Raw genomic sequence first — 26892 nt, forward strand, 5'->3', positions numbered from 1 at the left:
TATCATGAAAGCCAAGAGTGACAAGAGCTTCTGGAAAGCAAAGCTTATCAATATTAACTCTTGCTGTTATGTCAGACAAAAGGGGAGGACAGAAGTGTTCAGTGGACTTTACAACCTACATATCGGTGATTATGAAAGAGAACAAGGACAACTTAATGCTAACTCATCGATATGAATGATAAATTTTAGAAAGATTTGGAATAAATGAAAAGTTTCCTTTGGTGTCTGCATGGTCATGGAATTGCTAGCTGAAGAGGCCAACAGAAGCAAACTTCATTCACGCTCAACTGTCTTTCTGAATTGAGCACTTTTACCTTACTTACTTCTACTAATATGCATTGCCATACTACAAGTTAGTCAGTGTCTATAAATTCACCTGCATTTGAATCTAACATTTCTAAAAGCACTAAAATAAGTTTACAGTTATAATAATATTAATATTAATGAGTTGTTTATATTACCTTAAATTCTTTTATAAAATACATGGTACAGAAAATAGTAGAAATTCAAAACTGAAAAAAAGTAGAAAGTGATCTAAGAATTAATCATCCATTATTAATGTATTAATCCTTTGTTCCGAGATTTTTTCCCTTGAGGAGGTGAATCAAAGGTATTCAATATCTACTCGTTGAATTCTGATTTTACATTAGTTTTTAAAAATAGACAGGAAAAATTATTGCATTTATCTATCAGTAGATCTTCAAAATTTCTCCATTTGCCCAAGCTTGTCTTTTTTTGGCTCACATGCTGATGATGGTTGCCATATATACATATATATAATATTTTTGTATATATACAAACATAAAGCAGAATTGCTGATAAGTAGGTGCTCAGTGCACAACATACAGAAAAATGGAAGTGCATGAATTTCTAGGTTCTCTAAGCCTCTGGATTTTACAGCCTATTTGTTACAGCTATGTTAAGTGTTAACAGGATTGGTATAAATTCTTTCTACAGATTTTTTAGCTGAGGGCCAAAGAACATAAGAGTGCCTTAAATAATGATAATATTAACTTTTAAATATTTGCTAATATGTTGTATGAGTTTTAAAAATAACTTTATAAAATTCATAGTTTCCTTTAAAATTGTATTTTATTATTTTTTTTAAGATGAAAAAAAACTGAGGTTCACAATGTAAAAGCAACTTGCCTGAGGTCTACAAAGTGTAAGACACAGTGCAAGATATGAAAGCAGGTCTTCCTATCTCCAAATATGTGAATTTTTCATACATCAGTAGAGATTTGTTGCAAAATGAAAACAGATCCAAAAAAGAAAGAGATGATTTAAAAATAAGTGCTTTTTTCATAGAGCATATATCTCAGTTTCTTCTTTTATGCCAGAAAATAAACAGATTTTCTATAGCATTCTAATTTCTGGAGCACAATGTCATGGGGATATAGAATAAATTCGTTCCCTCTTCTTCCTTGGTAAATAGCCAGACTACACTTTTTTTTAAGTGGCTATACGATTTAGTTTCAGTGGAAGGAATCTGCAACATGTCCAGGACTGATTCATTAAGCATTTTGAAGCATGTTCTGGCTCTTTCCCTTGTTGCCTACTTGATGTAGAAAAGCATCACAATCTTGAATGTCACACATTAAAAGTGTTAAAATAACAACATGAGTCTAGCATGATGTTTGCTTCTGTCTTGGTACTTGGGAGGCTCACATGAAAGTACCATTGTAGCCTAGGATTTCCAGATCAGTTTGACAAAACTTCTGTATCTGAAAACAAACAAAAATAAAAATCTAGATTCCTGAATTGTCACTTACAAGAGATAGGACAATGGATTGAGAATACTGTATTTGGTATATTACAAGAACAAAAAAATATAAGTATGTAGTGTTATGTCTTACATCTAATGTCCTCTCAAAGCTTCACATGGTCATAGGTGGAACTTTTTTGAGGTGGCTGGATATAGAGTATGTGACGCTGGGATTAAGGACGTGATGTTGGGATTTACATGGTACAATGCTAGGATTAAGGTTGCTCTACCCTGGGTGAATGCTACCTGCCTCAAGGGTGGATAGCCTGGATAGACTAAAAGGGACAAAAAGAGGCATGATGTTTTTGGTGTTGCTTATCTGCTACTTTGCTGCCTTCTGCCTGCCATGAACTCTTTCTCCTTTGTGATGCCCCTCTGCTATGCCACCCTGTCTTGGAGCCAGCCAACTATGAACTGAAACCTTTACAAACTGTGATCTACAATAAACCTTTTTCCTCTTTTAACATAGGGTAGAGGATATCTTCCCTCAGTAATGAGAAAAAGTAACTGATGCACATAGTTCATTAGGGGTCATTATACATCTTTTGACTGATTTGTATAGCAGTTCAAATTACATTGAATGAATCCATCTACTTAGTATTATTCTCTAAACCTATATAAATGGTCTCGAGCCAAGCTAAAAAAGATAAAGGACATGAACAGACTTTCAGAATAAGTCAAAAAACTCTGCTACTTCCTACAGAAGCCAGCAAATTATTGGTGAAAACTCCCCCAGATGTCAATATAATACTACTTTAATTTCAGTAGCCCATTCAAGTCTATAACTTTCCTGTTTTTTCACCTTACCTGCCCATTTGTTCTCCTAAGAAAATTAGAAACTTTTTTACAAAGTTCACTTCAACTTTTTAAACAAATACTTTCAGGAGACACACATATGATAATGTGATTCTTTCTCATTTTTACATGAATTTTACCTCTGGATCTTAAATCTCATGGTAAAAATTCATGTGGGTATTTTTCCTATCTTCAACTGAAGGAGATAAGAAATGTTGCCTTGACTAGGTAAACAAATGTAAACAAGGAAGGTATAAGTCTTTAAACAAAACACAATGCAAACAATTATATCCTCCAGTCTACAAGATGCTCATTAGCCATTGTTTTATTCCAGGTAGAGCAAAATGAAACTAAGTTTAGATATATTGATCCTGAATTTAAATCCTACTCATGGGCAATATGACCTTAAGCAAATTGCTTATTATCCAAACCCCAGTTTCTTCATTTGTAAAATTAAAATATGAAATGTTCTTTTTCATTTGGTGAGGATCAAGCTAGAGAAGCAAAATGTATGTCTCCAGCACTGACTGTGAAAAATCTTGAAGTTTCTATTCTAGACTATCTCATTAGATCTTTTTTTGTGGAAAGAATACCTGTTTTTTCTACTCTATTGCCAGAATCTTGCCCTTTGAGGGCTTCAACCTTTTGCCACTAATCAGATATAAGCTAAACTAATGGAAGGAGAAAATATTAGTAATTTTAGAATGACAGGTCTAAGAAGAGCTATAAAGAATGTCTAATCACTTACAAGAGATTCTCAGCAGGACCAAAGCAAATTTCTGGGTACTTTGTTCTAAAGAAGTTAAGAATTCTTAGTCCTCTATATAGAGCCTAGAGGATTAAAGGTACTCCTCCCAGCTGTAGCTCCAACTAAAATAAAAAAAGATGAGAGGAGATGATAGTCAACTCTGGGAAAAGTGCGGAGGAAACAATTTACAGAGGTGTTGCAGATGATGAGAACTGCCAAACAGAATGAAAGATTCACACAAGAACTACATGAATGACAATATTCAATGTTCATGGATAGGAATACTCAACAATGTCAAGGCATAAATTCTGCCCACATTGATCTTCATATTCAATCATGTTACAATTGAAGTCCCCCCGAATAGTCTGTGAGTATTAAAATTATTCTACAGTTTATGTGAAGAGGCAAAAGATTCAGAATAGCCAACACTACATTGAAGGAGTAGGACAAAGTTGACATACTGATACTGCCCAACTTCAAGACTTACTGTAAAGGTATAACAATCAAGAAGTTTGTTACTGTGAGAGAACAAAGAGATCAAAGAAAAAATAATAAGACAAGCAGACCTACAAAAGTCCAGTCAACTGATCTTTCAGAAAAGATAAATGGTAATGGAGGAAAACAATATTTGTTTCAACAAGTTGTACTAGAAAAACTCCACCTGCATATTTTAAAAAGTGGATCTAGATATAGAAATTACACACCTGGGGAGCACTCTAGATAGATCACAGATTTAAATGTAAAATACCCTAGAAGATAACAGAAGGGAAAAAAAACCCTTGATATCCTTAGGTTTGTTGATCAGTGTTCAAATACGAAAGCAATGATGGATGAAAGAAAGGATTTATAAACTAGACTTAAATTAACATTAATAAAATTATGGTGTATAAGAAATATTTTTCATAGAATAAAACACAAACCACATCCTGGGAAAAATATTTGCAAAACACATACAATTAAAAATTCACAAAGAATATAATTCCACATTCAAAAAATAATCTGATTAAAAATGAGAGTCAAAACAACACAGATTTCATCAAAACAATTATACAGATGGAAAACAAGCAGATGAAAACCTGCACCACATCTAATGTCATCAAGGAAATTCAAAGTAACACAATGAGACACCACTGCACACCTATTAGGTCAGAATCCAGAACTCTGAAAATACTCACTGTTGCCAAGGATACAGAACGAGAGGAGCTCTCATTCACTGTTGAGGAGAATGCAAAATGATACAGCCATAATAGAGCTTGTGCATCAATCACCAATTGCTAGAGAAACAAATTTAATGCAAGACACACAAGTATATAAGGATTTACAGGATAGGCTGACAACGGCTGCCCACAGAGTCAGGTGTGGAAAAGTGCAAGAGGGCTGTCTGTGTGCTAGAGATGCAAAAGATCCAGTTGAAGGCCTGGAGCTCATTGTAACATCCATTGCAAATCCCCCCAGAGGGTTTGTGCTGTAATTCTGGAAGCCAGGGATGATGTCCAAGGTGAAGATGAAGACTGGTGCTTTTCCAAAGAAACGGAAGTGAGCCTTCCTTCTTGGTTTCCCTTTTATTCCATTCAGGTGATAAGCTTATTGGTTGGTGCCACTCACACCCAGGGTGGGTCTTCTGTCTTCAGTAAATCCTTTCAGCCACACCCAGAACTAAACTGACCCAATGTAGTTGGGTGTTTTTTACTCAAACTGACATTATCAGTTAACTATTGCAGGTTGCATTACTTTAAACAAAATTAAGTATAAAATCCAGAAATCATACTCCTTGATATTTACCCAAAGAAAGTGAAAACTTATGTGTGAGTAAAAGCCTTTATTCAAGTGTTTATGGCAGCTTTATTCATAATTGGCAAAACTTAGAGGCAATCAAAATGTCCTTCAGTAGGTGAATAGATAGACTGAAGTATCCAGATAGTGGAATATTTATGTTAAAAATAAATGAACCACCAAGTGAGAAAAAGATGTGGAAGAAATACAAATACATATTACAAGAGGAAACATCTGCTCTGGAGCTGTGTTACATACTATATAATTCTCCCTATATGGCATTCTGGGAAAGGCAAAACTATGGGAATGGTAAAAAGATCAGAGGTTGCCAAGGGTTACATGGGACAAGGATGAACAGGTAGATCACAAAGATTTTTAGGGCTGTGAAACCATTCTGTATGTTACTGAAATGGTGGAAACATGCCATTATAAATTTGTCCAAATCTATTTTTAGAAAGCATAACAGAAAGAGTTAGAGTTAAAGTAAATTACTGACTTTGGTACATGAAATGTGCTAATGTAAAAATGGTCTTGCACTATTGATGGTAGAAGAGGATACACAAGATTGGGGGCAGGAGATACTTGGAAAATATTTGTACCTTCCATTCAATACTGCTGTGCACCTCAAACCACTCCAGTACATATCATCTGCCTATATACCCAGTATATATGAAATTGTGGAATTGTTAGGTCATACAGAAGTTCTATTATCAACTTCATGAGGACCCTCCAGACTCTTTTCAATAATGACTGCATTGATTTATATTCCTACAAAGACAGGTAAGAGCTTTACCAGCATTTTTAATGTTTTGTCTCCTTTTTGTAGCTTCACAAGCATTTTTCATTTTTTGGCCTCTTTTACAATAGCCATTCTAATGAGGATGAGTTGATAGTGCAATGTGATTTCAGTTTGCCAAAAGGTCATTAAAGCAGAATGTTGAAGAAACAGTGGCAGTCATATGGATACTGCTGTACTGTCAACAGTCAAGATACACAATCAACCTAAATGTTCATCAAGAGATAAATGGACAAAGAAAATATGGTACACTTATGCACAACAGAATGTTATTCAGCCATAAAAAAACTAAAGATATTCCCATTGCAACAGCATGGACGGGCCTGGAAGATAGCATGCTAAGTCAAATAAGTGTGGGACAGAAAAACATATACCACAAGATCTCGTTCCTACTGAGATCTTAACAGGTTTCTCATAGAAATTGAGAGTAGAACAGTGGGTTCTAGAAGTTGTGGAGAGTATGGTATAAGAAAGATGGGCAAGAGGTGGGTCCAGGGAAACAATGTTATAGTTAAATAGGAGGACCAGGTTCTGGTGTTTTAGTGTAAAGCAAGGTGAATACAATCAATGATAATAGTAGGTCCATTTCAAAATAACTAAAAGAGAGAATTTCGAATGCTTTTACCACACAGAACTGTATATGTTAAGTGTGATGGATATGCTAATTACCTTGACCATTAAATAAGGTAAATATGAATTGAAACATCACATTTATACTATAAATTATTAGGTGTCAGCCTAACACTTTTTAAAAGTGTATTTCAAACAGAAAATAGAAAGCCATGGGAGAAAATGTTCTTCCCTCTCTTAATGTGCTCTGTCTACCTGAGAGGACTATAATTGTTGTAACTTTATTTTGCCCATGAAGGGAGGTTTAAAATTTGGAGTGGCAGAGAAGAAAAATGGGATGTATTTGGGTCCTTGGTGATATTATAAGACAAAAAATTACCCCTAGAATTTAGACTTCTATATTGTCACATAATACACTCTTACTGCTTATACAACAAACCTGTACTATTTCCCATACGGCCATTGTAATGTGATCAGTGGTGGGGGAGGACATTCATGAAAAGAAAATATAGGCAGTATAATATAGAGTAACAAATAAACATTGCAAAACTGTAGGTCTGTTCACCATTCCCTTTAACTAAATGAAGATTTCTGACAATTAGATTTTAGGATAAGCTTTTAAATGGGACATTTTGGCTTTTACACAGTTGTAGCTCTAATATGGATTCTTAAAGCCTGATAAAAATTACTTAAAAATAAAATAATTTATATTACACATCTCAAATAAATGCAAACAGCATTTGTACAAAGGTTTAATTTACATGTCAGTTATCTATTCAATACTATGCTGAATAAATACTATAAACAAAAATATCGAGCAACTTCTAGGTTTATCTTTTTCACATGTGTACTTAACAGCATTCAATTCATTTCAGCATATGTTTAATTTATTCAGCACTTACTGATGGCCAGATACTGTTCTAGGTACTGTTGCACTTAAGAGTCACAATTAATGTAGCAAATAAAATAATTTTATATGGGCAAAGAACCTGAAAACTTCATTATCTGATAGGCCAAAATATCATTTGCTTATGCTGTTGAAAAGTTCATGCAAATGCCTCTTGCAGCTCCAGATATCTGAGGGTTAACAATTTTGTGATTCAAAGTCTCAGTCTGGATTCCATGAAGATGGATATAATCACTGCCATAAATTGATGAGTTATGCATAAAGCTACAGTGACAAAGAAGGCCACAAGTAATCACAGGACCCTGAAATTACTGATGTGCTACTGAACCATCACTGAGTGAAAGAGCAGGTGGCCCTCGCCCTGTAGGTTGCAGCTCTAAATCTTCCCAATGGACTGGGAAATAAGCTCTTCATCGTTTAACATGAGCAGAGAAAGTCACTTCATCATTGGCCTGTCGAATGAACTGCTGACACAAGAAACTTTTCCCCACTTAGAAAGCCACAAGTACTAAGCAACTGCATAACAATTGGAAAATGTCTTTTCTTGGGCTTTGTTTGTCATATATTTTTGACCATGTTGACTGTCTAACTTGAAAATAAAGGTCAATTCTCTTTAAGGAGCTTTGGGTACACTTAGCATTTGAACCCCAGTCATCTTCCACTAATTCTATGGAAATAAACCTTTGGTAAATCTGCAAGTGCCATATATATACATATATATGTATATATTTATAATTATAGCTGTTCATTCACATAATGATCCATTATATCATTCAAAATGTCAACTCTCTGATACTTGAACAGCAATTTACTGGATAACATTTTCAAGAAATGTTAGGTCAAATCCACATTTATTATATAAAATCTTAGGGCTTAAAATTAGAAAGAAAGAAAGAGAAAACCCAGAATCAACCTGTCAGTTACTAAGCTATAAATTCCTCCCAGAATTAATTTATATCAACTATCTATACTTTGACTAATTTAGTTAATATGAATGTTTAAAACTGTCCTGGAAAGGACAAATTAGCCAAAAACATAGATCATACTGGCAGAACCCAATTAACAGTGAGTTATATTATTGAAGAAAAAAGAAATATTGGATACCTAATAAGCTTTTTTTTTTTTTTTTTTTGGTTTTTTTCCGGTACCAGGAATTTAACTCATGACCTTGCGCTTGCTAGGCAGGTGCTGTGCCACTGAGCTAAATCCCCAGCCCCCCTAATAAGCTTTGTTACAGTCACCTATCTTGGTATTTTGGAAAGATAATGAATATGGTAATTTTCCTATTTTCATGTTAATACCAAACATAAAGAAAAAAGAAAATTAACTTGGAATGCCTACTGTCAATCTGCTGATTTGCTTATGATATCTCTCTTAATCTTCAGAGTCATCTTATGTGATAGTATTTTCATCTTTATTTTAGAAGTTAGAATCTGAGACTCATGGAAGTTTAAAAAAAAAAACAATAGGTCTGATGCTATTCCCCTAGTTTTTCAATTTCATAAATGTAGAGAAATAACCTGAAAATAACTTCTTTCTCATCTGAACTTGCACTGTGGACTACATACAGAACTGAATCATTGGTCTTAGTGACTTATCAAGATATCACCAAAACGTTTGATTAAATTGCTCCATTAACACTCTTAAGATATCTTCCATAGTATGTTTAATATAATACCTCCACCCAAATACTCAACAAATGGTTCAACTCTACACACAAAAACAAAACAAAACAAAAGACCAAAAGAAACCTGTTACTAAGCTTAACTGTCATCAGTAGCATATCGCGTCCATGCTGACCAGAGAAGTAGGAAGCTGGAGTAGTCTTTTTACACATACTGCTAATTCGAATAAGCACAGCTGGGCTGAAAAGACCTCTTTTCCTAAATTCTGTTGCCAAGTTGAATTTTATGATCTTCATTGGCAGCTGATCAAATGCAAACTCTTAACTTACAGCCAAGTTATCTTACAGCAGCTGTTGGAAGAAATCATTTAGAATGCAAATCTGGTCCTTAATCTATGGGAAAACTGCTGTAGTGATGGATGGCTTTCAAAGCAATAGTTTAAAGACACTCTTGATGCTCTCTAGTATTATGTAGGAAGAAAAATTTCCCTGCAGTCTGTGTTTGTTTTCTTTCAAGTGATCACCCTTATAGAGGGGTACTGAAGACCCATGGAGAAAGGGTTCAAGTTTTAAATATCTCCATGCTCCTTTCTGTATAAGTAAGTTTGTGATCATAGGCAGATGTATAGAGTAAGTTTCAGATGATATCTTCTCAACATATAGCTCAATCCTCTGAAGCATATGTCAATGAAAATGTAACAATTTGCTCAGAATTCTTAGTGATGGCAAAGAAGTAGCTATGTCAACAGTTACCACTGATCTTGCCTATAAAGAATCATGTTACTATGGGTGTAATTATCAATTAAAGTTTCCAGAACTATGGAAGAATAATTAAGGTAATCATATTTTGAGAGAAAATGTTTATTTTAGCTCACAGTTTCAGAGAGTTCAGTCCATGGTTGCTTGGCCATGCTGCTTTGGTCCCATGGTAGCACAGTACATCATAGCAGGAACATGTGATGCAGGAGATCTCTTTCCCTCATAGTAGCCAGAAGCAAAGAAAGAGCAAGACAGAATGAGGTAGGAGACCCTTTCAAGATTGCATCTCCCACTGGCCCTATTACCTAAAAAATCAACCAACTCCTTCTATCATCATAGGCTGGTCACCATGGGGTTTTGAGGGACATTACACCAAATGATAACAACAGTGGTCTTCTACAATGCCTAATACATTAAGAACTGATTGAGTAATTCAGTATCTTTGATTCTCTTCTCTACAGTGAAATGAAATTTTAGAAAATGCTTAGTTTTGATTATTAGGAATTTGTTTTTTGAAGAAACCTGAGCTTTGTGTGCAATGAATGAAGATCTCACTTCATAACTGCCAGAGTAAAAGCAACAGAAAAATGTCTCTGTCCATATTTTGTTACTCATGAAGATAATTAGTATAGAAGTTCAAATCAATTCAAAGAATTACTAAGGAAAAGAATAAGAGGCAATTGTTCTCTTTAGTAACATTAGAAAGAGATTACTCAGTTCAGAGGCTTTTTTTAAGCTTGGCCTTTTATAGCAGAGGAAAACTTACACTGTAAATATTTTAATTTTGAACATTATTCTACAAACTTTCTTGATCCATGAGGCACATTCTTCCACAAAAGCCAAAGTGTACAAAAGAAAGCAAAATTGCTACTAAATGTACTTATTTGTAGGTCCTGTACTTTTCTGACCCTGTCTCATCACTGGAAGTTTTCTTATACACTAACCTAGGTGAGTCTGGCAAAAAGAATGAGGTATCAATTGAGACAAGGAAATATCTTGCAACCCTCACAATCATCACAGGAAGCTCTGGCCAGGTCTACTATCATTAACAAATACCCCAGTATGTTCTTCAAGTCTAGATACTGCTAATGACCTTGATCTTAAAATTATCTTGATGCATAAACAGGAACAATCTTTCTGGAAATAATGTTTCTCTGACTTTACTATTACCCTTGCTGACAATTACAAATTTTTCTCGTTGTGTTAGTCACTGCAATGGGGACTCATACTTCATAATATACTTGATGGTAAGATGCCAAAAAAAGCCTAGGTTTACTGTAAAACCATCTACTGTCCATGGATACCCCATATGTTATAATGTTAGGAAATGGAATAAGCTCACTGGAAGGAGATGAAGATATTCATTTACTGAGGATGAACTGGGACAAAAGTGCCTTCTCCCATCTTTCCAAAGAAATCTCTATTTCATGTGGGTTATTATAATTTGAATAGGAAGGAAGAGTAAGATCAACTTGGAGAATACTGTTATGGCTTGTGTGTGGATGTCCACACCAAAGCCTCATGTAGTCATAGGAGGTGGACTTTTCGAAGATAGCTTGTGAAACCTGGACCTCTTGTTTTCACACACTCATCTCAGGAAACAGCCTTACAATGTTTCCAGCTTGATTCAGTGAAGGCCAGGGTCCTCACTTTGTAAACATCCTGATCTTGGGCAAGAGGAGCACATAGAGCTGGTGTAAGTGTTACATCCGCCCTAGGGCAGAGAGCCTACATACAATGTAGGGGAGGGAAAGAGGCTTGCTCACTCTCTTTTTGCTCTATTTGTTTTTGTTGTCTTCTACCACTATGAACTGTTGCCTCTCTGCCATGCCACTCTGCCTTGGAACCAGCTGATTATGGACTGAGACCTCTACAAACTGTGAACTAAATAAACTTTTCCTTCCTTAATTTTGGGAATTAGGTATTTTGCCTCAGTAACCAGAGAGAAAAGTAATCAAGACAAGTATTAAAATATCATAGAGCTTGGGTGAAAAAACCTTAAACATATATGACTAGTGAACACCAGGATATGCATTTTTTTCATTTTATTTTTAGTTATGCATTCAATAAATATATTTATAAGCACTATATACTAAGCAGTACTCTAATACTTTGATAAAACAGTGAATCAAACATGCATAAATCTTGCCCTGAAAGAATTTACATTCTAATTGAAGTGGACAAAATTACCATGAATAACTACATTATGTAGTATACTGGAAGGATAATTAGTGCTTAGGAGAAAACCATCAAGTAAGAAGAGCTGGGTTGATGGTAGTTGAAATCTTAATATAACAGTCACAGTAAGTATCAAGAGAACATGACACCTGAATAAAGCCTGAAGAAACAAAATATGCATAACTCTAAGAAAGGAGTGTGCCAGACAGACAGAGTGGATTCAGTGCAATGCCCTACAGGGAGAAGTGAGCCTGGACCACTCAAGAAGGGCATGGCCAGGACAAGGGTGTAAGAACTGAAGCACGTATATACGCAGCCCAGTAGGTAATAAAAAATCTCAGAGTAGTGGCCAGACTTCTTGCTGCAGGACACAACACCTGACTCAACTTAAAGGAGGAGAGATTTAATTCGGCTCATGGTGTCAGAGGTTTCAGTCAAGGGTAGGCTTGTGCTGAGGCAGAAACATTATAACAGAAAGGCATGGAAGAGAAAAGCTGTTCAGTCCTTGGGCGCCAGGAAGCATAGTGGGGGAACAGAGGCCAGAGGAAGGAGCCAGGGATGAGATATAGTGTCTCCATGCACCGCACCCCCCCCCCCGCCGACACACTTTCAAGTGTTTTTTTTACTAATCTCTTGCATGGCTCCTTCGCCAGTCAAGTTGACAATTAAGCTGAACCATCATACTCAATAATCAAGGGGACTAATATTCAGTACAATATTTTAAGTATTAAAATCAATGCAAAATATTTAAATAAAGACAGGATTTGATTCTATTTGCATAACTTGCCTCACTCACTTGGTTCGAATAAAACTTTACTTCAAAAACAAGCGGTTAGTCTTTGGGTCCCATTTTTCCCATTTTACTTTTTAATATCACATTAACATATTACTGGTCTGGATTACCAAGTTTTTCAGTAATCCCTAAAAGCTTTGAACTGATACTAGTGCCTAACTTATCTTAATGGCAGACATTTTAGGGGGCCAGTGTGGCACGAGAGGAGGAGTGAGGGAGGCAGGTGAGGTCACAAAGGCTTCCAGAGGCCACACTGCTGGGGGTTATGTGGCCATTTCAAGGATTTTTGTATTTTAATCTAAGAGAAGTGCAGCAATTTGATGTATACTTACTCTTGACTTATACTGTTTAAGTGAGGAGTACAAGGAGTATAAGCAGAAAGGATGATTAAGATGTTTATAATAATACACATGAGGAATGATGGTGACTTCTACATGGAGATGTCAGATCCTGGATTTGCTGTGAGGTTACATCTAATATGATTTATGTTAGATTGCATATAGTGTGTGAGATAAGATTAGAGGTGACTTCAATATTTTTAGACTGAGGAACAAGAAATATGGAGTTGCTATGATCAGAGGAAACCATCTATGGAACAAGTTTTGGAGAAGAAAGACACATATTATAGTTTTGAACATTTAAGTTTACTTTTTCATAGTTAATAAAGTGAAGACAATGTATAAGGAAAAAAATATCAGTATGAATTTGGGGGGAGATTTCCACTGGAGATACAAATGTGGTAGTTATTTGGAAACATATAAATACCTTATTGTCTTACCTAATTATCAAATATCAAAGCATTTATTTTGTGAACCAGACCTGAGGACTTGTTTCCAGAGAACGTATCTCTTCATGAGATATATTGTGTGATATGTCTTTGATTCTTGTTTCAAAGTTTGTTTCAACAACTTTGAAACAGGTTTATTTCAAAGCAATCTACTAATCTAATCTACTCTTTTGAATCAAAAAGGAGTTTGTTTCAAAATAAAAGAAAAAGTTTTGTACATGAAACAAGCTTTGATAAAATCTGCTTTCATTAAGGTTTTTATTTTTAGCATTATTCAATTTAAAGATTGGCAACTGGTCTCAAGTTAGAGGAGATGGCAGGGTCAGAATTCTAGTAACTAGATACCACTATAACTGTATTACTTTCAAAATCTGCAGGGAATTTTCTGCCAAGATGTAATGTGCTAATGGACTTACACTGTAAATATCTCCAACAGGGAAAGGCTAAGAGAGGGAGAGTGCCTATTCCCTGCATAATTTATTTAAAATGATATTTCCTATCAAGCTGTATACATTGAGTTTTAATAAAACTTTCAGCCAGGATGAGTATTTTATAAATAAACTAACATCCACTTATTTGAAGATAATTTTCAAAGTTAAACATTTAGGTCATACAGTGCAGCACTGTTTAAAAGAATTGTGTAAAATTGTAATGATCAGACCCTGAGCTAATATGGCAAGTCTGAATGGCAAATCATCTAACTTGCCTCCCTGAACTGAGAAGACATAAATATTTTAACCTATTCTTCATGTCTTGAGAAGATTCAGGCTGTTGACAGCTGATAAGGAGTAACAGAAATGGGTGCAACAAACTATTCAAGTTTATGTTTAAATCTGCATAATGACAAAGCACTGCTTAAAAAAAAAACTGATCAATTCTGATCCTGGGAGTATTCAAGACGACAGGGATATCAGAGACCCTGTATGAGCTTCCAACTCAGCTTTCCTAAGCACTGAGGTCCCACCGAGTGTGATGTGGTTCTTACTTTTCTATAAATATAACTTTCCCATTAATTGAGGTCATTTGCCCTAGTTTTGTTTCATAGATTAGAATATGAACCAATAATATTTAAATGCTAATATTGAACAAAAACAAAGTGCTCTCTTGAACTATATCACTCTAAGAAGAAGTACAACCATACAAGAAATTTTGGGTTTTTATAATTAAACCTTTATTTTAACTATACTTTTTTAGTTTCATATGCTATTGTTTTCTTTATAGTTTGCATACATGAATGCTAAAATAGCTTTTATGATTTTCTAAATGGCTGTTTGAGATCTTATAAAGTGATAAAAGTACCACAAAGTGCAAGAAGGAGAAAAAGATTATCTTTAGAAAATGTATAAAGGATATACTGAAAGTTCTTAATCATGTATTTAATATTTTATGAAATCAAATTCTTACTATCCTAATGCTTTATCTTTGTTCCAGTAATGGCCAGTGAGGTGCTACTGTGAATGCTACCATTTTAAAAATAACAGTTGGGTAATAAATACTCTTACTACATAGATAGAACATATTAGAGGCACAGTGTAATATCATTGATGACTTTGAGCAATTGATTTTACTATATTTACATTCAACATATCTTTTAAAACCATAAAGATATGTTAGAATAGCTGAAAATAAGATAAAATTAAAAATAAACATTCTTTGCCCAAGTAATATAATCAAAATGAAAACTTAACTTAGTAAACCATTAAAATCCAACAAAATGAGACTTGCAAACATTCTATTAAAACACGTGCTAAGTTTTTTACAGCAGTACTGAAAATTCATTGCACTATGATTCAAACAATTTTCATTCCTGCAATATTTGCATTAATGACTGGAAAAAGTTAATATGATGTTAAGAACAAAATAATTATTGTCTACTCTTTGAAATCAAAAGGGAAAAAGCAGAATAATAACAATATAGTACTAATAATTGAGCAAAGTATGAAACTATTTTTGCTGGATATTTTATATGAAAGAAAAGATAGAGTCACAGATAGACATGACAACTCAATGAAGCTCAAATGTAAATGATAAAACCATCAACAAAAGCCTTGGGGGAAAAAGCTTTTCCCATCCAGGCATGATTTGTACTGGCCTCCAGGTGTAATATTATGTGCGCTGATGAGCTGATCAACAGAACAGAACTTCTACCCAGCTGTAATCAAGAGTGATTGATGGTTGGGACAAAAAAGTTGATTATCATGACAAGTTCACTGATGCAGAGAAAATAAGCTCTGCTTGGGAAATGGATAAAGCCTGTTCAGAGACTACCTTCAGAAACCTTATTTATAAGTCCTCTAAGAGAAGGTTAAAAGTTGTACAGATGATCCTGATACGCTGATCAGCCAGATAAGAATAAATTTATCACACTTCAATCTTCACAGATTTCCTATATAAGAAATTTAAAAAGCTAATTTATGCCCAATAGAGTATCCACATATGTTCAGTGATACATATGTTATTACAGGCAGATCTCTCTGATTTTCAAAGTATCCCTGAAAGTCACAGAAAGACCTAGAAAATTAAACTTTCATAGCGTATTTCTTCCATTTTTCCTCCTTAGCTCCTTCTGCACACAGAGTGAGTTCCCCAAGTGACTGCAACCTCTACTGTAACAGAAAATCCTCCCTTCACCAGCCAGTATACTTCAGTTGCCCAAGTAATAGCTCCTGTTCCAGTTTTAGTTGCTTCTGTCTCTTAGAAACGGCCTGTCACTGTGAGGCACATTGTATAAACCAATCCCCAACTGACAGAACCTTTTGCCTCTGTACTTCCTGTTTGCTTATCCCATATAAGCTCTAGACCACCAGAGATTAGGGCCTGATATTCTGGGAATGATCCTGATCAGTGTCTCTCGATGTAAATAAACCTGTTTCCAGATCCTGGGTTTTGTTGCAGTGTTTCTGTTTGCCACTGCACTACCATTATCAGATTCAATTTATATCAAAACACGATTTTTAAGTGAGACAACAGATCCCAGAGGTAGTATTTTGTCTTTAAAATATGGTTTGGGAGGCTTCACAAGAAAGATCTGGGGCAGAATTCAGGGTTTAAGTACAGTGTTCTAAAACAGCACTTACATTGTGTAGAGATCGTGGAATTGAAGAAATACATGCATCTTTTGTACTTGTTCTATGGCCATATAAGAAATTCTAGAAGTGTAATGTAATGGGCAATTTAGAGTATGCTTGTTTAAATGTTATTCCCTTTAGGCTTAGGGTCAAGGCAAATCACTACTCTAAACCAATCTCCAAAAGAAACTTTAGGCATGAATAAGGGAAAATGAAGAGATAAGTTAATTAAACTCACATAGAGACTCTGGTCATGTGGATATTTGGGGTTTTATCACAGTTACCCCAGTTAACCCAGAGACTAGGACTCAGTAGAATGACATAATAACACACAGCAACTGTTAATGGAAGGATACAAACTACCACAAAATTAAAACGAATAAGAACAGACACTAATATGAGTTGCCTTTTTCTCAAATTTGCCCTTCTACCCAGGAACAAACCCCTCTAATGCCCCAGTTTTCAGGGCTATTGTGAAGCTGGTGATTTATGTTGAAATATATAATAATGCAACATGACAAAAAAGGATGCAAGTCCTGATAAATAGTAATGATAATTAACGGAAAGGGAGGTGCATATTTTGAGACTTTCAATTATTGGTGATTGTTAATCTCATTTTTTCTTTTAGTTCTGCATATTTGATTATTGCCTCTAATGCTAGGAGAAATCTGTACAGTGTGTCACTGGCTAGCAATGGGTCCTGAGTTTAATAGTAATGGGAATAAAAATATGATGATATAAATTTATAGGCAAAATGTTTAACTTGAAAGTAAGAGAAGATAAACGACTCCAATTTGAGTAGCAGCTGAAGGGAGTATGCTCTAAGGAAGAGGGTCACATTGGCCTACCCACAAAAGCAGGAAGCCAGGTTTTAAGGCTTAGAGGACGTGGGAGGGCCAGGGTTTGGTCAATTATTTTCTCAGGCCTGGTTTCGTAGCTCACATTGAAGCCTCATGACTTGAGGGGAAATTTGGATCCCATGAGAAAAGAAATTCTCATGGCTTGAAGGGCGATCTCAGTCATGGACAGCTCTGCTGAAATACAAGGTAACATAGGTTTAGGGGAATGGAGTGTTTGAGGCATTAAGTGTTCTAAGCCATAAAAGGTAATGAAGGAACAAACCCGAATAAGAACAGACACTAATATGAGTTGCCTTTTTCTCAAATTTGCCCTTCTACCCAGGAACAGGCAAGGCAAATTTAGGTCTGTTAAGCATTGTTTTGCCAATATTTCAACAGACTAATGACTAACATGCCTGTATGCGGATATATCAAAAGCATTTGACAGGAGTTTTACAACATGAAGGTTAAGCGTTGTTCTATTTTTAGGTACCTTTTGGGTATATGTAGGCCTAAGTGAAGAGTTGTGCTTCTCAGTAAAACTGCTTTGAAATCCCTTTTTGTCATAGCAGAAAACACAAATCATGCTTTTCATGGGTAACACGTTGAGGGCTCAGGAGTTTATCCTCTGTCCCTAAAGCCATCTCTGACTCTCATGACTGTCAATTGTAAACTAAATACACAGTAATAATAATTGACAAAAAATTATTAGATAAAGTGTAGTAAGTAATTTCTTGGCAACTGGACTACATCAAGAATTTCATCACATAGATAATAAAGGCATCAGGCAAACAGTGATGAGGGTGCTGAATTACTCTGAGAGTAATTATAATCAAGTTAAAATTGGAGATTTTGACTGTAGTGATTTCTTAAAAGTCTTAAAAATAATTTAAAATTCACACATTGCTACAGAGTAACCTTTCAGAATCACAGGAATTAATCTGCAGGCGTGCTTAGGTCTGATTCCATATATTAGTTTTCATCTGAAAATATGAATTTTTGTGTTTATGTTTCAGGGAACCAGTGGTTTGAGATCTGAATCCTGACTTGCGGAGAAATTCTGCACAAAGAAAAAGGAAACTGAAAATTCATTTTTATCAAGACATAACAGTCATTTCAAATGCTTCCATGAGAGCCGAAACAGAGCATTTTAGAAATTCTTGTTTTTTGCTTCATTTTCTGGTCACAATTTTAAGGAAAAATCTTCTAGTTTTCAGCACTTCATTCATTTATTCATTCAGCATTCATTGAGTGATTTCTGAGACTTATAGAGAATTCCTACCTCATCTTCTTGGAGACCCAGGGAAAGCTTTCTGCTAACTGAACTGAACTTACCTTTTGCTTCAGGACTATATTCTGCTTCTCCATCGCATTCTGCCCATCCTTAACCTTCTCAATCTCTTTGCCTCCAACGACAGACTTTCAGCACAGATTTTTTCCTTTTCCCTTCAGTACTTTCTACAATAGCAATGCCTTTAAAGTGGCTCTCAATTTTAAAATGGGTTTCTACATTGCAGTGATCAATGAATGTTCTGCTAGTGTCCACACTTGATTAATTTCTGTAGTGTGTGTTGAACATAAGTGGCCAATTGTCTTAGTTGAAAACTATCAGCTGATGTCAGTGCAACTCAGAAAAGAGAGCTCCCCTCGGGCACGTGCCTTGACATAATAAAGTGCTATACGAGGACTGAAGAGTGCGGTTTATTATCTCCCTTGCAATTTCAACAGTTTAGGAGAATAGAAAAGTCAATTAACTATTCTGGCCTTTAATTTCTCCATTTAAAACCTACAACTGAACAGAAGAATTTCTCAAATCTCTATGCACTAATGTAAAAGAGCCCTTTGAATTGCTTGAAGTACTTAATAGAAATGCAACTAGCCCCCTTTTGCTTACTGGAGGTTATATAAGGATCCACTATCATATCTAACATCAAGTTTCTCTTTCTAGACACTCAAAGAAGAAGTTGTCCAAAAGAAGTTGACAGAAAAATACATTTTATTATTTTCTTATTCTTTGATAATAGAGAAAAACGCAATAAAGACTGTTGGATTTTCTTGTTTTATGCAGTCTCTTCCCATTTACTGCATCCCCAAATAAAATTCTAGGTTATCAATGTTTGAGTCAGAGCATGCTAAAATATCCCAATATTTGGAAGTTTTATATTCTCTTATATATCCAGATGCTTTGGGCTGGCTCGTGTTCTTTGAAACTTCTAACAATATTTCAGGTTTGGTCCTTATATTTAAGCTTTGTTTTCTGAGATTTTCCTGACAGAACTGTAGGTTACATACAAGAAATAGAAGCTAGTATGGTTGAGGGAAGAAATGTGTCCAAATATGTACCTGAAAGGACAGGTCCTTCAAAAGAGACAACCTGATCATGCGCTTCAAACACAGACATAGCCCACAGTCTCTCAGCACTCTTCAGAGCTAACTCCTCATTCTGCAAGTGACCTGACAACCCAATTCAACCTTATCAGGTTCTTACATGTGTCTTCCCTCTCATCCAGTCCAAAAGCCCTTGACAAGAAACTGCTTCTGAAGAAGAAAAAGCACCCAGTGGGAGGGCCACTATGGTGAGGCCAAAGCTCCAAATAACACTGTGAATCCTAAAAAAAACTGGCAAAGGACATTTTCTTATGAAAGAGATATTTCAAACAGCTAAAAGTTTAATTTATATCTGGGTCCTTCTGAAAATGCCTTGGGACACAGCAGTACCAACAATAGACTTGCAGAGGTCGAGCGTTTTTAATAGATGCAGCTTTCTCAGTAACAATGTATCCCTACATATTTTAAAAGGTAAAGATCTATCAGGAATGAATACCTCATATCAACAGGCTAAACCTACTAAATGCAAACATTTTAAAAAGAGTGGAAGCCTTTAAACACTTCTTTAAAATGGAAAAGGTGTTTTAAAATTTTGGTATTTCTTAAAAATGTAATTTAACATTCAAAGGGGAAAAAAAACCACTTGACATTATTTATTCCATGAAATAAAAATGATATTTCATTCTCATTCACTATACAGTTTAGAATTCATACATCACATGTCATATGCTTTTTAATTCCTACATCACCAGAAGTATGGCTAGTCATTTTTATTTAAATGATGGTGGTCAGTGGAAGTTCAGAAAAGGATCCAGAAACACATTACCAATCAGAAGTCAGCTATAGGCAGGAAGTTGACATTACCAATCAGAAGACAGCTATAGACAGGAAATTGTCTAATTCCTGATTGATGATTTCCTACCATGCCACTTTTCCTCTCTGGATGTTGCCTCCTGATTTGGGATTTGATACACATCCAAAATGCACAGATTTTTAGTAATGTTTCTCCTAGCATATTAAATAAAATTCTGAAATCTAAATGTGAGGAGAATAATATCTGAGAACCCTCATGGGCATGTTTTCAGAACACAGACAATGCCAAAGTGAGGAAGAAATACTCAGAAATTTGTAACAGACCTTAAAAACAGAATTTATAATTGCAGAAGAAACACACAGTTTAAAAAATACAAAAAGGTAACAGGTGCAATGATTCCTTTCCCTTGATAAAGCTCAAGCCTGCTTACCAAGGAAATGTAGAAAGTAAAGAAAAGTAAAAAAAAAAGAGAAGAGCAGCTCTTTGAGTCCAACACAACAATCATTATAATTTGATTTTTGTCCACTTACGTGGTATTGTCTTTAAATATCAGCTCCACAAATAATGTTAATTTAAATATTAAAAAGATATTTTCAAACACAATGATAAGAAAGGTTAATTCTCTAATTTGGTCATTTAGAAAGAAATAACAGAATCAGCATCTTTACCAAATCACTTGTTTATGGATTATATGAACAAAATAGTAAAGGATACAGTTCATAATATAAAGGGCTATGAATAAATAAAAGCTTAGAGGGAGTGGAAATTGAATTTTATGATCTAGAGATGAAAAGAACTACAAGCTATTATTTTCATTGGAAGGAGAAAAGGCCTAGAAATGTAAAAAGGTTCATAAGGCAAATATACTCTCTTATGTGATACAGGACTTAGTGATAAAGTATCTTATGTGATACAGGACTCAACCAAGCATACAACTGAGTTACAGTGTTGTTTGTGTAAAATGATTTCTTATGTTTTGTTTTTTTTTTATTTTTCTCCGGTACCGGGAATCAAACTCACGACGTTGTGCTTGCCAGGCAAGCGCTGTGCCACTGAGCTAAATCCCCAGCCCCTTGTAAAATGATTACTTTTTAAAAATAGAAAAATGAGACAAAATTTAGATTTACTTGTACTAAGAGCAAAAGGGCAGTTGTATGGGAATTAGAAAGCTTTTCCTTGAGATTAAAATAATCTAATATGATATACATGTGTATTTTAGTTTTTTATTTTTCTTTATATAAGGATTATTTTCTTATACATGGATTAGTTGGTAAATCTAATTAATCTTGGCATTCCGTATCTAAGTATTTTGCCAAATGACTATTTATAGACATGATTGGTCAATAAGTAAACAAATCTATTATTTATAGTCCATTAGTTCCTCAGTGACATAATAAGTATACAAAGGCAATTTTTAAGTCATGAAGAGTTTCTACTTTTTTATTTTAATTCTGCAATGATTATGTTTTATTTGTCAAACAGTTAAAATGTTATGACAGTTAAAATGTGAACAGTGGATTGTTCTATTTTAATAAAACTATTTAAAAATAACTCTGCATATTGAATTTACATCTATGATTCAAGATAAAAGAAAAAAATGTAAGCATAGTGAATTCATATGTTCCAAGTTTATACAGTACAGACCTAAGACACTGGACTGGGTAAGTTATCTGACAAATTTAAGTTGTCATGATATTTAGTTCAAACGGAGTCAAGTTGGCACTCTGAATAGTGAATGAGAATCCAAAGACGACTAAACCTTAATTTCTGGAAACTATAAATGTGATGTATGATAAATGAGGCTTAAGTGAAAATATAGGATTAAGATTGCTAATTTGGTGAATTTAAAGAAGAGGAATTATCCTGAATTATCCAGGTGGTACACGGTGATCACAAGGTCAGTCATCAGATCAGTGGTGAGAAGGACTGAACTAGTCATTGCGATCTTGGTTGATGAGTGGGACTCACAAACAAAGGAAAACTTCTATAATACTGCAGAAGGTGGAAACAATAAGGAACTGGATCCTCCTCTATGGTCTCCAGAAGATGCAGAGCATGCCAAGAATCTCATTGTATCCCAGCCAGACCCATTTCAGACTTACCACCTCCATCACTGTAAGGTGATATACTTCTGTTTCAAACTGCTAGGTGTGTGGTAATCCGTTAAGCAACAGACAATAAACAAAGAATACCTTGACCTTTGTCCTTTTACCACATGCCAGATAGATGTGAAAACAAAGTTGTAAGAACACAAACCATTTGTCACTAATAAGTACATACTGAGTCCTATATCACCTTGAAACTTAATTAGCAAAATAAACTGCTATTCTCTCTTATTAAGGAAATAAACACATATGACTGTGTATGTGATATAAAGTATATCTGATGATATTTCTAGTTTCAAATATGATTGTATTATCAATATATAGGATTAGAAATACTCTTAAAAAAGTGGAACCACTGTCTAAAAGCGGTGAGTAGGCCCATCAATGGGAATAATCATTTGAAGACCTGGCCTGCATGTAGTAGACACAACTCATATCATGAGTGGGAGACCTGCTTCAATGACTTTAAAAGTCTCTTTCAGACTCCTAATTTACAGGCAGTCTTCTTGATACAGAGGAAAATATTGACAGTGAAATCACTGGCAGGAAGATTGTTTGAAGTAGGACCATCACGTGTAAGAACCTGACTAAGTGGTTTTTTGGGAGACTTTATTCTGTCTCTATCTGGTGAGTTTCAAGGTGAAATATGAATACAATGTAAGCACAAAATAAAAAGCAGGCACTATGTTTTAAGCCAACAGAAGAAATGATTTCATTGTGTTAGTAGGTTTAAATTCATGAAACCACCACAGTCCTTATAACATGAAATGTTCTCACAGAAGAAACAAACCACATTCTTTATGCCTTACTTCTCTCCTATGCCTAAATATCTCATATCCTATGCTTATACCGGGGCCTCACAAGACACTTGTCTGTGGAGGCCAAATACTAGAAGGCTTAACACTCTCTAGAATCTATGTTTGGTTATCTCCATATGGTCTATGAACTTATGACAAGGAAATGGCACCTAAGAAGAGGCAACTTTGAAAGCTTGGGGCCCACCATTTGCTTATAGTGTCCACTTCCTATTCCTTGCAAACCAATATTCCTTCTCTCTTCTGCATTTGATTAAATGTATGCCAAGGCAGGTTTAGAGGTGGAAGTGGCAGCATAAAAAATTTTCATTATTGCCTATAACTCAAAAGTATCACTGTGATGTATTCAGAGTCCATACTGATTCTTACAGAAGGTACAAAATATGTGAGTAAACTTCTGTAGAATTTGCAAATCACTGGTCAGGTCCATAGAGTTTTTCCCTTCAATCAAGTTCTCCATTGAAGCATTATTCTTTTGAGGGTTCAGTGATTTGAGGTCTTCAGGATTCCTTATTAAAGTACTTATACTCTTAGAACAGTAACCTGAGATTTCTAACACAAAATTCAGTAGGGAGGGCTGACCTTGACTTAGGGGCCACCATAGCAGACAAAGTTCAGAAAGCCAAAATCTTGGCTTTCAAATATGAGTTGGTATCTTTCTTATTTCAGACATGTAATCTATTGAAAACTGCACTGCTCTTAAATTTAACTATTCCTCAAAGATTAATTAGCTGCATATAACATTCCTAAGACCCTGAAGAAATATAATAAATCGCAAGTATATAAAACTGCATATATGTGATGTTTTCTATAGTAAACAACCAAATATAATGTGAAAAACTCCAAAGTGGAAGTATATACAGAGTTAAATTCTATCTTTGAATTTTGACATGCTCAACTGTTGGAGAAAAATGTTTAAATCTTTTCTCCTGCAAGATTAGAACCACATAATACATTTTTAGTGAATATTAAATGTTAAACTTACATCAGAATTAAATCTCAACTGGCAAATGTTGCATGATATGATTTGCTTTCTTCGATGAGGAAGAGGAACCCCGAACGTATGATTTATTACAGCTTTCTGAATCGGGTCCATCTGTAATGAGAAAAAAATATAACAAAAATAAAGCTTGTCAGTCACTGGAAAGTTGCCTATTTCATTAAAAACAGCCAATCTGTGCAACTTCAATCTAATGCCCACATTATAAAGAATATTTTTATTGTAAGAAAATGCATTTCTATTTTTTGGAAAGCAGATAACAATAATTCTTATCCAGTATGATAAGGAAACAATAAATGTACCCCTTACAGTCTGCATACTAAGTGCCTTTCTCTTTTCTGATAAACAGTTGTTGCAGTTTGACAATCCTAGGTACAATTAAAATTTTATCAAAACTCAAGTTCTTTGCTAATGCCAACAATCTAACATAAGTAGTCTATACCACTGTCTAAAAGTAGATTTCAAGAAAGACTTTGTTAGTTGAGAAACTACAAAAATAAATTACATACCATGATCCAATTTTAACTGCACGGTATGTGTTGTATATTTTAGACTCTACAAATGCAGCTCACAAATCTTGGATTCCAAGAATTGATGTATACGGATCTTTTAATTAAGTCATTCAGCAATCATTTAATGATAACCTAATGTATACTGATATCCTATGTACCTACAGGGGTTGTTAAGAAAGTTTAAACCAGATATCAATTTTCTCTTCCCATCTCACTCCAGAACAGAACATGCAGCAACAAACCATAATGTTAGTAATCCAGCGGTGCTAAAATCTGTATCCCCTCACCAAACTTTGCCCTATGGTTCAGGCCAGAGATTCTCAATTCTCAGAGTCAGATGATCTGTTTAATTCTTACATAAATTCTTTCAACATCTCTTAAAGTTGGGATGAGAATTATATGTGAAAATTTATGAAACTGACTTTACAGAATCAGTTTTATGTGCATTAAGCAATCAATAGATTCTGACTATGATATTCACTTTATTGCAGCACATGAAGACAAAGGGTAATATGACCCTCACATTCCCGTAGTCAGTGTTGGCACTTTCCTATTTTTCATATGGTCAAAAAACATCTCAAAAGTATTTCACATACATACAAGCATATATATCACATATAGGTATGTCATATACTGGGTTAACATATATATTATAGAATGATAGACATTATATATAATATGCCACATGAAATATATTATATATGCTAACATGTTATAAACAATGTGCATATTTATGATTTCTGTTAAAGGTGTGTAAATTTAAAAATTTTAATTATTCATATTCCTAGCTCTTGTGACAGTCCTCATCTTGGTTTGAGATAGCTCAGAATGATTTCACACACACACACACACACACACACACACATCCATACGTACACATAAAGGTACAAATGTGTCTAAGAAATAATGCCTAATATTCAGCTTCTGTTACACCTTACAGTTAATCAATTTTCTCCAATAAGACATTGACAAATTCCGCTAGCTCTTGCATATTTCAGATCATTGGAACAAGTTAACTCATGGGCTCCCTCTGTTCTGTATTCATTCCTCTTTAATATTCTGTCTAAAAATGTTTAATGTACTCTTCTGTACAACAACTACAGCCTGAGAAATCATAGCAGTCAGTATTTATTACAGTGCCTCCTAGGTGCTGCACACTAAGCTAGGTGTTTACATATTTGGGAGCTAACAGTGAACACGAAGAACTCATGTGTGTATTCATTCTGAACTTACATTTCCCTTTAAACTTCATCTGACATTAATCCTTGCCCAGATTCTGGATGAAACTCAGGGTGTCCCTTTGATTTTTATGTACACTTACAAGAATTAAAAAATTATATGAACTCTCCCTGACTTACTAATGAATTCGGTCTTACTGTCTTTTTGATCATTTTTTCTTTAGGTCTAATTTACATGCAACAAAATTCACCAATATTAAGTACTCAACTTAATGAGGTGTGATGAATGGATGAAGCCACAAATAATTATCGAACAGAACATTTCTACTACCTGGAAAAATTTCCTTCTGCTGCTCTACAGTCTCTCTCTGCCCATCATACCCATCCCTGAGCTGCTGATCTGTTTTCTGCCTGGGATTCTGACTTTCATCTTTGCTGCATGTTTCACTAGATTATTCCTTTATACTGGTGAGAAGCATTTCTTCGTATAACATAATAAAATATGTTTATATATTTCCCAGGTGATGGACATTTGAATTGTTTGTCTTAACAATCTAAACTCATTTTTAAATTTAATTCAATGCTTTAATTCAAATATTAAAAACAATATTCCATTATATAAAAGTACCACAATTTTATAATCCATTCCTCAGTGGGTAGACATTTGGATTGATGCCACAATTTAGCAATTACAAATTGTGTTGCTATAAACATGGGTGCACATATATCGCTGTGATA

General features: G+C 34.8%; 1 protein-coding gene across 3 annotated transcripts in view; it reads right to left on the bottom strand.

The window, feature by feature from the left end:
- The window catches only part of Znf385d (zinc finger protein 385D), a 303956-nt gene that overhangs the window by 97929 nt on the left and 179135 nt on the right, over window positions 1-26892 (bottom strand). For 2 of the 3 annotated variants that reach the window (XM_005387469.2, XM_005387471.2), the window contains exon 3: window positions 24450-24560. In XM_005387469.2, coding sequence (XP_005387526.1) covers window positions 24450-24560 — 111 coding nt within the window. Of the gene's footprint in view, window positions 1-9853; window positions 9946-24449; window positions 24561-26892 lie in introns of those variants that run through there. The other variant, XM_013515708.1, reaches the window with a different exon arrangement.

Source organism: Chinchilla lanigera, unplaced genomic scaffold (genome assembly GCF_000276665.1).
Source record: "Chinchilla lanigera isolate Chin_1 unplaced genomic scaffold, ChiLan1.0 scaffold00029, whole genome shotgun sequence".
Lineage (NCBI taxonomy): Eukaryota > Metazoa > Chordata > Mammalia > Rodentia > Chinchillidae > Chinchilla > Chinchilla lanigera.